General features: G+C 58.0%; 1 protein-coding gene and 1 long non-coding RNA gene across 9 annotated transcripts; both read left to right on the forward strand.

Moving 5' to 3' along the window:
- Positions 1 to 1742: 1742 nt before the first annotated feature.
- On the forward strand, positions 1743 to 10469 carry SH3BP5L (SH3 binding domain protein 5 like). Its single transcript, XM_062634642.1, has 6 exons — positions 1743 to 1895; positions 2015 to 2077; positions 4688 to 4816; positions 4903 to 5064; positions 7198 to 7371; positions 10053 to 10469. Exons 1-6 carry the CDS (start codon positions 1743 to 1745, stop codon positions 10467 to 10469), a joined length of 1098 nt encoding a protein of 365 aa, XP_062490626.1.
- Positions 10470 to 10513: 44 nt separating this feature from the next.
- Positions 10514 to 11305, forward strand: LOC134171971 (uncharacterized). Of its 8 annotated transcripts, none has more exons than XR_009967791.1 (5): positions 10514 to 10586; positions 10682 to 10781; positions 10812 to 10904; positions 10979 to 11051; positions 11082 to 11305. It is a non-coding gene; the product is annotated as an uncharacterized LOC134171971 (long non-coding RNA). The 8 variants fall into 8 exon arrangements; XR_009967793.1 differs by having other exon boundaries at positions 10682 to 10728; positions 10762 to 10904; XR_009967792.1 differs by having other exon boundaries at positions 10735 to 10781; positions 10812 to 10910; positions 11005 to 11051.
- The last annotated feature ends 1094 nt before the right edge of the window (positions 11306 to 12399 follow it).

The following is a 12399-nucleotide window of genomic DNA, read 5'->3' on the forward strand; positions in this document are numbered from 1 at the left end:
GGGGGCTATAGGGGGTCAATAGGGGGCTATATGGGGCATTGAGGGGCTATAGGGGGTCAATAGGGGGCTCTATGGGGGGTATTGGGGGGCTATAGGGGGTCAATAGGGGGCTACGTGGGGCATTGAGGGGCTGTAGGGGGCATTGGGGGGCTATAGGGGGCGCTGGGGTGCTATAGGGGGTCAATAGGGGGCTCTGTGGGGCATTGAGGGGCTATAGGGGGCATTGGGGGGCTATAGGGGGGCATTGAGGGGCTTTAGGGGGCTATAGGGGGCATTGGTAGGCTATAGGAGAGTATTGGGGGCATTTGAGGGGCTATAGGGGGACGTTGAGGGGCTATAGGGAGTCAATAGGGGGCTATAGGGGGCATTGGGGGCCTATAGGGGGTCAATAGGGGGCTCTATGGGGCATTGAGGGGCTATAGGGGGCATTGGGGGGCTATAGGGGGCACTGGGGTGCTATAGGGGGGTATTGGGGGGCTATAGGGGGTCAATAGGGTGTTCTATGGGGCATTGAGGGGCTATGGGGGGCTATAGGGGGTTAATAGGGGGCTATAGGGGGTCAATAGGGGGCTATATGGGGAATTGAGGGGCTATGGGGGGCTATAGGGGGCCAATATGGGGCTATAGGGGGTCAATAGGGGGCTCTATGGGGCATTGAGGGGCTATAGGGGGCATTGGGGGGCTATAGGGGGTCAATAGGGGGCTATAGGGGTCAATAGGGGGCATTGGCAGGCTATAGGAGAGTATTGTGGGCATTTGGGGGGCTATAGGGGGGCATTGAGGGGCTATAGGGGGCATTGGAGGGCTATAGGGGGTATTGGGGGCTATTGTGGGGCTATAGGGCGTCAATAGGGGGCTATGGGGGGCATTGGGGGCTATTGTGGGGCTATAGGGGGTCATTGAGGGGCTACAGGGGGGTATTGGGGGGCTATAGGGGGCTATATGGGGCATTGGCAGGCTATAGGAGAGTATTGGGGGCTATTGGGGGGCTATAGGGGGCATTGGGGGGCTATAGGTAGTAATGGGGGGCTCTAGAGGGCATTTGGGGGGCTATAGGAGGCCTATAGGGGGTCATTGGGGGGCTGTAAGGGGGCATTGGGGGCATTTGGGGGGCTGTAAGGGGGCATTGGGGGCATTTGGGGGGCTATAGGGGGTCATTGGGGGCTATTGGGGGGTATAGGGGGTCAATAGGGGGCTATAGGGGGTCAACAGGGGGCTATAGGGGGCATTGGCAGGCTCTAGGAGAGTATTGGGGGCATTTGGGGGGCTATAGGGGGACATTGAGGGGCTATAGGGGGCATTATGGGCCTATGGAGGGCATTTGGGGGGGTGTGGGGGGCTATAGGGTGGCTATAGGGGACATTGAGGGGCTATGGGGGTTATTGTGGGGCTATTAGGGGCATTTGGGAGGGTATTGGGGGTTATTGGGGGGCTATAGGGGGCATTGAGGAGCTATAGGAGGTCAGTGGGGTGCTATAGGGGGGTATTGGGGGCTATAGGGACTCCATAGGGGCATATGGGGTGGGGGGTGTCAAAGAGAGGGATATGGGGGGGGGATGTGGGGGGGGGGTTGGTCCTGACCTTTTCCCTCTTCTTTTCCAGCTCCTCCCCTCCCCCCCCCCCCAAAGTGGGGTCCCCCCCTTCCCCCCCACCCCCCAACTTCCTGAATCCCAAAGGAACCCGGAAAGCCCGGGATTTTTGGGGGGGTGGGGTGGGGGGGGTGGGGGTGGGGGGATCCCAGCATGGAGCAGGGGATGGAGGCAGGCGACGGGCGCCGAACCCCCCCCGGATGTGGGGGGACCCCCGTGGGGGAGGGGGGGGCTGAGCCTGAGCCCCCCCCCAAAGCTGTTGGAGAGGAAGAGGAGGAGGAGGAAGAGCTGGATCCGAGGATCCAGGTGGGAAGGGCTGGGAATGATGGGGGGGGGGGGTCATTCACATCCCCCCCCCCCTCATTTTGGGGGGGGGTCCCCCATTATTCACCCCACACCCCACTTTTGGTCTCTCCCATCTATAGGAGGAGCTGGAGCATCTCAACCAGGCCAATGAGGAGATCAACCGGGTGGAGCTGCAGCTGGATGTGAGCAGGGCTGGGCTCAACTGGGATGAACTGGGCCCAAACTGGGATGAACTGGGCCCAAACTGGGATGAACTGGGCTCAAACTGGGATGAACTGGGCTCAAACTGGGCTGAACTGGGCTTGAACTGGTTACAATGGGTCTTAACTGGGCCCAGACTGGTCCCAATGGTCCTTAAGTGATCCTTAACTGGTCCCATTGGTCCTTAACTGGTCTCATTGGTCCTTAACTGGTCCCACTGGTCCTTAACTGGTCCTTAACTGGTGCCATTGGCCCTTAACTGGTCTCAGTGGCCCTTAACTGGTCCTTAACTGGTCCCATTCGCCCTTACATGGTCCTTAACTGGTGCCATTGGTCCTTAACTGGTCCTTAACTGGTCCCATTGCTCCTTAACTGGTCCCACTGGTCCCTAACTGGTCCTTAACTGGTCCTTACCTGCTCCCACTGGTCCTTAACTGGTCCTTAACTGCTCCCATTGGCCCTTACCTGCTCCCATTGCTCCTTAACTGGTCCCTAACTGGTCCTTACCTGCTCCCAATGGTCCCACACTGGTCCCATTGGCCCTTAACTGCTCCCATTGGTCCTTAACTGGTCCCACACTGGTCCCACTGGTCCCACACTGGTCCCACACTGGTCCCATTGGTCCCTAACTGGTCCCACTGGTCCCATTGCTCCTTAACTGGTCCCTAACTGGTCCCACACTGGTCCCATTGGTCCCTAACTGGTCCCACTGGTCCCATTGCTCCTTAACTGGTCCCTAACTGGTCCCACACTGGTCCCATTGGTCCCTAACTGGTCCCACTGGTCCCATTGCTCCTTAACTGGTCCCACTGGTCCCTAACTGGTCCCACTGGTCCCATTGCTCCTTAACTGGTCCCTAACTGGTCCCACACTGGTCCCATTGGTCCCTAACTGGTCCCACTGGTCCCATTGCTCCTTAACTGGTCCCACTGGTCCCTAACTGGTCCTTAACTGCTCCTTACCTGCTCCCAATGGTCCCACACTGGTCCCATTGGCCCTTAACTGCTCCCATTGGTCCTTAACTGGTCCCTAACTGGTCCCATTGGTCCCTAACTGGTCCTTAACTGGTCCTTACCTGCTCCCACTGGTCCTTAACTGGTCCTTAACTGCTCCCATTGGCCCTTACCTGCTCCCATTGCTCCTTAACTGGTCCCTAACTGGTCCTTACCTGCTCCCAATGGTCCCACACTGGTCCCATTGGCCCTTAACTGCTCCCATTGGTCCTTAACTGGTCCCACACTGGTCCCACTGGTCCCACACTGGTCCCACACTGGTCCCATTGGTCCCTAACTGGTCCCACTGGTCCCATTGCTCCTTAACTGGTCCCTAACTGGTCCCACACTGGTCCCATTGGTCCCTAACTGGTCCCACTGGTCCCATTGCTCCTTAACTGGTCCCTAACTGGTCCCACACTGGTCCCATTGGTCCCTAACTGGTCCCACTGGTCCCATTGCTCCTTAACTGGTCCCACTGGTCCCTAACTGGTCCCACTGGTCCCATTGCTCCTTAACTGGTCCCTAACTGGTCCCACACTGGTCCCATTGGTCCCTAACTGGTCCCACTGGTCCCATTGCTCCTTAACTGGTCCCACTGGTCCCTAACTGGTCCTTAACTGCTCCTTACCTGCTCCCAATGGTCCCACACTGGTCCCATTGGCCCTTAACTGCTCCCGTTGGTCCTTAACTGGTCCCACACTGGTCCCACTGGTCCCTAGCTGGTCCCTAACTGGTCCCATTGGTCCCTAACTGGTCCCACTGGTCCCATTGCTCCTTAACTGGTCCCTAACTGGTCCCACACTGGTCCCTAACTGGTCCCACTGGTCCTTAACTGGTCCCACTGATCCTTCACTGGTCTTTAACTGCTCCCATTGGTCCCTAACTGGTCCCACTGGTCCCACACTGGTCCCATTGGTCCCTAACTGGTCCCATTGGTCCCATTGCTCCTTAACTGGTCCCACACTGGTCCCATTGGTCCCTAACTGGTCCCACACTGGTCCCTAACTGGTCCCTAACTGGTCCCACTGGTCCCTTAAGTGCTCCTTACCTGCTCCCACTGCTCCTTAACTGGTCCCATTGGCCCTTACTTGCTCCCATTGGTCCCTAACTGGTCCCACACTGGTCCCACTGGTCCCTAACTGGTCCCACTGGTCCCACACTGGTCCCATTGGTCCCACTGGTCCCACACTGGTCCCACTGGTCCCACTGGTCCCACACTGGTCCCACTGGTCCCACACTGGTCCCTAACTGGTCCCACTGGTCCCACACTGGTCCCTAACTGGTCCCACTGGTCCCACACTGGTCCCACTGGTCCCACACTGGTCCCTAACTGGTCCCATTGGTCCCACACTGGTCCCTAACTGGTCCCACTGGTCCCACACTGGTCCCACTGGTCCCACACTGGTCCCTAACTGGTCCCACTGGTCCCTTAAGTGCTCCTTACCTGCTCCCACTGCTCCTTAACTGGTCCCATTGGTCCTTAACTGGTCCCACACTGGTCCCACTGGTCCCTAACTGCTCCCATTGGCCCTTACCTGCTCCCATTGGTCCTTAACTGGTCCCACTGGTCCCACACTGGTCCCCTTGCCCCCCCAGGACGCCCGCACCGCGTACCGCCGCATCCTCTCCGAGTCGGCGCGCAAACTCAACGCCCAAGGCTCCCAACTTGGCCATTGCATCGACAAGGCCCGGCCTTACTACGAGGCGCGGCGCTTGGCCAAGGAGGTACCGACCCCCATCCCTTATCCCCCCCCCGTCCCCACCACCCCCGAGGATGTGGGGCTGATGTGGGGCTGGCCCCATAACCGCAGGCGCAGCAGGAGACGCAGAAGGCGGCGTTGCGGTACGAGCGCGCCGTGAGCATGCACAACGCGGCGCGGGAGATGGTGTTCGTGGCCGAGCAAGGGGTGATGGCCGGCAAGAACCGCCTGGATCCTACGTGGCAGGAGATGCTCAACCACGCCACGGGCAAGGTGTGGGGCTGGAGCCATAGGGATAGGGGTTATGGGGGTCTGAGGCCATAGGGATGGAGGTTGGAAGGGGTGGATGGGAGGAGAACGTCAATTGTGCCATGGGGAAGGTGTGGGGCTGGAGCCATAGGGATAGGGGGGTTATGGGGGTCTGAGGCTATAGGGATGGAGGTTGGAAGGGGTGGATGGGAGGAGAACGTCAATTGTGCCATGGGGAAGGTGTGGGGCTGGAGCCATAGGGATAGGGGTTATGGGGGTCTGAGGCCATAGGGATGGAGGTTGGAAGGGGTGGATGGGAGGAGAACGTCAATAGTGCCATGGGGAAGGGATGGGCACACTTGGTAGGAGGACCTCAACCATGCCATGGGGAAGGTGTGGGGCTGGAGCCATAGGGATAGGGGTTATGTGGGTTTGAGGCTATAGGGATGGAGGTTGGAAGGGGTGGATGGGAGGAGAACGTCAGTCGTGCCATGGGGAAGGGATGGGGACACTTGGTAGGAGGACCTCAACCATGCCATGGGGAAGGTGTGGGGCTGGAGCCATAGGGATAGGGGTTATGGGGGTCTGAGGCCATAGGGATGGAGGTTGGAAGGGGTGGATGGGAGGAGAACGTCAGTCGTGCCATGGGGAAGGGATGGGGACACTTGGTAGGAGGACCTCAACCATGCCATGGGGAAGGTGTGGGTCACAGGGGGCTGGGGCCATAGGGATATGGGGGTCAGAGTCCATAAGGATGGACATTGGAAGAGATAGATGGGAGGAGAACGTCAACCATGGCATGGGGAAGGTGTGGGGCTGGAGCCATAGGGATAGGGGTTATGGGGGTCTGAGGCCATAGGGATGGAGGTTGGAAGGGGTGGATGGGGACTTGGAGGAGACCTCAATAGTGCCATGGGGAAGGTGTGGGGCTGGAGCCATAGGGATAGGGGTTATGGGGGTCTGAGGCCATAGGGATGGAGGTTGGAAGGGGTGGATGGGAGGAGAACGTCAATAGTGCCATGGGGAAGGGATGGGCACACTTGGTAGGAGGACCTCAACCATGGCATGGGGAAGGTGTGGGGCTGGAGCCATAGGGATAGGGGTTATGGGGGTCTGAGGCCATAGGGATGGAGGTTGGAAGGGGTGGATGGGAGGAGAACGTCAGTAGTGCCATGGGGAAGGTGTGGGGACACTTGGTAGGAGGACCTCAACCATGGCATGGGGAAGGTGTGGGGCTGGAGCCATAGGGATAGGGGTTATGGGGGTCTGAGGCCATAGGGATGGAGGTTGGAAGGGGTGGATGGGAGGAGAACGTCAGTAGTGCCATGGGGAAGGGATGGGGACACTTGGTAGGAGGACCTCAACCATGCCACGGGCAAGGTGTGGGGCTGGAGCCATAGGGATAGGGGTTATGGGGGTCCAAATCCATAGGGATGAAGGTTGGAAGGGGTGGATGGGAGGAGAACGTCAATTGTGCCATGGGGAAGGGATGGGGACACTTGGTAGGAGGATCTCAACCATGGCATGGGGAAGGTGTGGGGCTGGAGCCATAGGGATAGGGGTTATGGGGGTCTGAGGCCATAGGGATGGAGGTTGGAAGGGGTGGATGGGAGGAGAACGTCAACCGTGCCATGGGGAAGGGATGGGGACACTCAGTAGGGGGACCTCAACCATGCCATGGGGAAGGTGTGGGGCTGCAGTGGGGCTGGGGCCATAGGGATAGGGGTTATGGGGGTCTGAGGCCATAGGGATGGAGGTTGGAAGGGGTGGACGGGAGGAGAACGTCAATTGTGCCATGGGGAAGGGATGGGGACACTTGGTAGGGGGATCTCAACCATGCCATGGGGAAGGTGTGGGGCACAGGGGGCTGGATCCATAGGGATATAGACCTGGGAGGTCATAATCCATAGGCCTATGGGTCCAGGAGCCCTTCCTATGTGGGGACGAGGCCTTGGGAATCCTTCATCCCTTGGGACGTCCATGGGGGTCGCATGGGATGGATATGGGGCGTCAACGGCGCGATCTCCACGCCGTGGCCCCATGGGGGCCTCTCCATGCATCGACCCGCGCCCCGGGGGGCTCCTCCATCCCTCGGGTTGCTCCCGTGGGGCTGGAGCTGGATCTGGAGCCCGTTCTATGGGGCTCGGTGCCCCACAGGTGAACGAGGCCGAGGAGGAGCGCCTCCGGAGCGAGCGGGAGCACCAACGCGTCACCAACCTGTGCCAAGAGGCCGAGGCCAAGGTGCAGGCCCTACAGAAGAGCCTCAAGAGGGTCATCGTCAAGAGCAAGCCCTACTTCGAGCTCAAGGCCCAGTTCAACCAGATCCTGGAGGTACCCCACGTTAGGGGGTGCTGTGGGGGGGTGATGGAGATGGTTTTGGGGTGGTTTCGTTGCTTTTTGGGGGCGTTTCCGTCGCTTTTTGGGGTGGTTTCATCACTTTTTGGGGTGGTTTCATCTCTTTTTGGGGGGCTTCGATCAGGTTTTGGGGTGAAGAAGAGCAGGAAGGAGCCAGTGTGGCCATGGGGCAGCATGGGTTGGAGATGGAGATGGTTTTGGCGTGGTTTCACCTCTTTTTGGGGGGCTTCGGTCAGGTTTTGGGGTCAAGTTGACCAGGAAGGAGCCAACGTGGCCATGGGGCAACTTGGGTTGGAGATGGAGATGGTTTTGGGGTGGTTTCATTGCTTTTTGGGGTGGGTTCATCGCTTTTTGGGGGGCTTCGATCAGGTTTTGGGGTCAAGTTGACCAAGAAGGACCCAACGTGGCCATGGGGCAACTTGGGTTGGAGATGGAGATGGTTTTGGGGTGGTTTCATTGGTTTTTGGGGGCGTTTCCATCTCTTTTGGGGGTGGTTTCACCTCTTTTTGGGGTGGATTCATCGTTTTTTGGGGGGCTTCGATCAGGTTTTGGGGTCAAGTAGAGCAGGAAGGAGCCAACGTGGCCATGGGGCACCTTGGGGGGGTGATGGAGATGGTTTTGGGGTGGTTTCACCTCTTTTTGGGGTGGTTTCATTGCTTTTTGGGGGGCTTCGATCAGGTTTTGGGGTCAAGTTGACCAAGAAGGACCCAACGTGGTCATGGGGCACCATGGGTTGGAGATGGAGATGGTTTTGGGGTGGTTTCACCTCTTTTTAGGGTGATTTCATGCCTTTTTGGGGTAGTTCGATCAGGTTTTGGGACCAAGTCAACCAAGAAGGACCCAACGTGGCCATTGGGCTCCTTCGCAACGGCGCCGGAGCCCCTTTTTGGGGTGATTTCACCACATTTTGAGGTTCTTCTACCAGGTTTTGGGGTCAAGGAGAGCAGGAAGGACCCAACGTGGCCATGGGGCACCTTGGGATGGAGATGGATCCCATTTTTGGGGTGGTTTCACCTCTTTTTAGGGTGATTTCATCCCTTTTTGGGGTAGTTCGATCAGGTTTTGGGACCAAGTCAACCAAGAAGGACCCAACATGACCATTGGGCTCCTTCGCAACGGCGCCGGAGCCTCTTTTTGGGGAGATTTCACCACATTTTGAGGTTCGTCTACCAGGTTTTGGGGTCAAGTAGAGCAGGAAGGACCCAACATGGCCATGGGGTGGAGATGGATCCCATTTTTGGGGTGGTTTCACCTCTTTTTAGTGTGATTTCGTCCCTTTTTGGGGTAGTTCGATCAGGTTTTGGGACCAAGTCAACCAAGAAGGACCCAACGTGGCCATTGGGCTCCTTCGCAACGGCGCCGGAGCCCCTTTTTGGGGCGATTTCACCACATTTTGAGGTTCTTCTACCAGGTTGTGGGGTCAAGTAGAGCAGGAAGGAGCCAACGTGGCCATGGGGCACCTTGGGATGGAGATGGATCCATTTTTGGGGTGGTTTCACCTCTTTTTAGGGTGATTTCATCCCTTTTTGGGGTAGTTCGATCAGGTTTTGGGACCAAGTCAACCAAGAAGGACCCAACGTGACCCTTGGGCGCCTTCGCAACGGCGCCGGAGCCCCTTTTTGGGGCGATTTCACCACATTTTGAGGTTCTTCTACCAGGTTTTGGGGTCAAGTAGAGCAGGAAGGTCCCAACGTGGCCATGGGGCACCTTGGGATGGAGATGGATCCATTTTTGGGGTGGTTTCACCTCTTTTTAGGGTGATTTCATCCCTTTTTGGGGTAGTTCGATCAGGTTTTGGGACCAAGTCAACCAAGAAGGACCCAACATGACCCTTGGGCTCCTTCGCAAAGGCGCCGGAGCCTCTTTTTGGGGAGATTTCACCACATTTTGAGGTTTGTCTACCAGGTTTTGGGGTCAAGGAGAGCAGGAAGGACCCAACATGGCCATGGGGTGGAGATGGATCCCATTTTTGGGGTGGTTTCCCCTCTTTTTAGGGTGATTTCATCCCTTTTTGGGGTAGTTCGATCAGGTTTTGGGACCAAGTCAACCAAGAAGGACCCAACGTGACCCTTGGGTTCCTTCGCAACGGCGCCGGAGCCCCTTTTTGGGGCGATTTCACCACATTTTGAGGTTCTTCTACCAGGTTTTGGGGTCAAGTAGAGCAGGAAGGACCCAACATGGCCATGGGGTGGAGATGGATCCCATTTTTGGGGTGGTTTCACCTCTTTTTAGGGTGATTTCATGCCTTTTTGGGGTAGTTCGATCAGGTTTTGGGACCAAGTCAACCAAGAAGGACCCAACGTGGCCATTGGGCTCCTTCGCAACGGCGCCGGAGCCCCTTTTTGGGGCGATTTCACCACATATTGAGGTTCTTCTACCAGGTTTTGGGGTCAAGTAGAGCAGGAAGGACCCGATATGGCCATGGGGCACCTTGGGATGGAGATGGATCCATTTTTGGGGTGGTTTCACCTCTTTTTAGGGTGATTTCATGCCTTTTTGGGGTAGTTCGATCAGGTTTTGGGACCAAGTCAACCAAGAAGGACCCAACATGACCCTTGGGCTCCTTCGCAACGGCGCTGGAGCCCCTTTTTGGGGCGATTCCATCCCGTTTTCGCCTTTCTCCCCCTAATTCCAACCCCCCGTCCCCACCCCATCAGGAGCACAAGGCCCAGGTGACGGCGCTGGAGGCGCGGGTGGCCCGGGCCAAGACCCGTTACGCCGTGGCCTTGCGTAACCTGGAGGAGATCAGCGAGCAGATCCACGCGCGCCGCCTGCGCCGCCTCCCGCCGCGCCGTGCCTCCCCCGTGGGCGCCGAAGGCGACGCTCAGCCCCCCGGCTCCGAATCGGTGCCCGACCCCCAAGGGACCCCTTTAGGGGTGGGGGGAGGCGCCGGGGACACGCTCTCGGTGCTGAGCCTCCAAACCATCGCTTCGGACCTGCAGAAGTTCGACTCGGTCGAGCACTTGGCCAAGCTCTCGGACGCTGCCAGCCTCGACAGCGAGGAGCTGGGTGAGCCCCATAGGGCCCGGGGGGCGCCGGGGTACTTGAAGCATCACCGCAGCGTCAGCCTCTAGCGCCCGAGCAGCACCCCAAGGCGAGGCCCCATCCAAGGAGGAGGCCTTGAGGGCTTCGGCTTCGCCATGGGGGCTTCGTCTTGCCCATGGGGGCTTTGTCGTCTCCATAGGGTGGAGGTTGGAGGTACCCAAGAGGGCTTCAACTTCCCCCATGGGGTGAAGGTTGGAGGTACCCAAGAACAAGAGGGCTTCAACTTCTCCATGGGGTGAAGGTTGGAGTTGCCCAAGAAGACCAAGAGGGCTTCAACTTCTCCATGGGGTGAAGGTTGGAGGTACCCAAGAAGACCAAGAGGGCTTTGACCTCCCCATGGGGTGAAGGTTGGAGGTACCCAAGACCAAGAGGGCTTCAACTTCTCCATGGGGTGAAGGTTGGAGGTACCCAAGAAGACCAAGGGGGCTTCATCCTTCCCATGGGGGCTTTGTCATCTCCATGGGGTGGAGGTTGGAGGTACCCAAGAGGGCTTCAGCTTCCCCATGGGGTGAAGGTTGGAGGTACCCAAGAACAAGAGGGCTTCATCCTCCCCATGGGGTGAAGGTTGGAGGTACCCAAGAAGACCAAGAGGGCTTCAACTTCCCCATGGGGTGAAGGTTGGAGGTACCCAAGACCAAGAGGGCTTCGACCTCCCCATGGGGTGAAGGTTGGAGGTACTCAAGAAGACCAAGAGGGCTTCAACTTCCAACATGGGGTGAAGGTTGGAGTTGCCCAAGAAGACCAAGAGGGCTTCAACTTCCCCATGGGGTGAAGGTTGGAGGTACCCAAAAAGACCTTGAGGTCTTCAACCTCCCCATAGAAACCATGGGGTGGAGGTTGGAGGTACCCAAGAAGACCTTGAGATCTTCAACCTCCCCATAGGAACCATGGGGTGGCTTCAACCTCCCCATAGGAGCCAGGGGGTGAAGGTTGGAGCTGGTGGCCCCGCTCTTGGAAGCATCTTCTTGACCGTGGACGTGGGGCGGGGGTTCGCGTTCCTCTGCTCCCCCATAGGGATGCTGGGATCCCCGTATCCCATAGAATTCCCACCGTTGGGATCCGAAAGCTGACGGAACCCCTTCCATGGGGCACGGAGGGTGGAGATGCTGGGGGCCGTGCTTGGAAGAGTCTCGTTGGCCAAGGCAATGCCATGGGGGGCAGGGAGTTTGCGTTCCCCCCCCCCCCCATAGCGGTGTTGGGAGCTGTATCCCATGGGATTCCCAACTTCCCACCGATGGGATCCGTCACCCATAGAATTCCCTATTCCCACTGTTGGGATCGGGGCTGGCTGTGATGAGAACCCCTCCACCCCCCAAGGTTCGAGGCAGCCCCCCTGGGGTTGGGGGGTGGGGGGGGGATGGGGGTCATTCCCAATGTATATTCCAATGAGTAAATGGATATTCCCAGCCTATTCCGTATGGATTTCTTGGTGTATCCCCAAATCCTGACCACCCCCCCCGATGGGATATCTGGGTGTTTTGGGGGTGCTTCCTATAGGGAAATTGGGGGCGGGGGGGGGGGGGGGGCTTGGAATTCCCTTGGGAATGGGGGTCCCAAACCCCCAGAGATCCAGCAAATCCCATTGGAGATGGGACGAACCCCATTGGAGATGGGATGAATCCCATTGGAGGTGGGTTGAACCCCATTGGAGATGGGATGAATCCCATTGGAGATGTCCCCACTGGAGATGGGATGAATCCCATTGGAGATGGGATGAACCCCATTGGAGATGTCCCCATTGGAGATGGGATGAATCCCATTGGAGATGGGTTGAACCCCATTGGAGATGGGATGAATCCCATTGGAGATGGGTAGAACCCCATTGGAGATGGGTTGAACCCCATTGGAGATGTCCCCATTGGAGATGGGATGAACCCCATTGGAGATGGGACGAACCCCATTGGAGATGGGACGAACCCCATTGGAGATGGGATGAATCCCATTGGAGATGGGATGAAC

Source organism: Pezoporus occidentalis, unplaced genomic scaffold, assembly GCF_034315485.1.
Source record: "Pezoporus occidentalis ecotype Australia unplaced genomic scaffold, CSIRO_AGI_Poc_V1 ctg432, whole genome shotgun sequence".
Lineage (NCBI taxonomy): Eukaryota > Metazoa > Chordata > Aves > Psittaciformes > Psittacidae > Pezoporus > Pezoporus occidentalis.

Coding starts and splice junctions, on each gene's coding strand:
- SH3BP5L (XM_062634642.1), top strand. CDS start 1,743: ATGGAGCAGGGGATGGAGGCAGGCGACGGGCGCCGAACCCCCCCCGGA. Junction 1,896..2,014: donor AGCTGGATCCGAGGATCCAG/GTGGGAAGGGCT, acceptor TCCCATCTATAG/GAGGAGCTGGAGCATCTCAA. Junction 2,078..4,687: donor GGGTGGAGCTGCAGCTGGAT/GTGAGCAGGGCT, acceptor TTGCCCCCCCAG/GACGCCCGCACCGCGTACCG.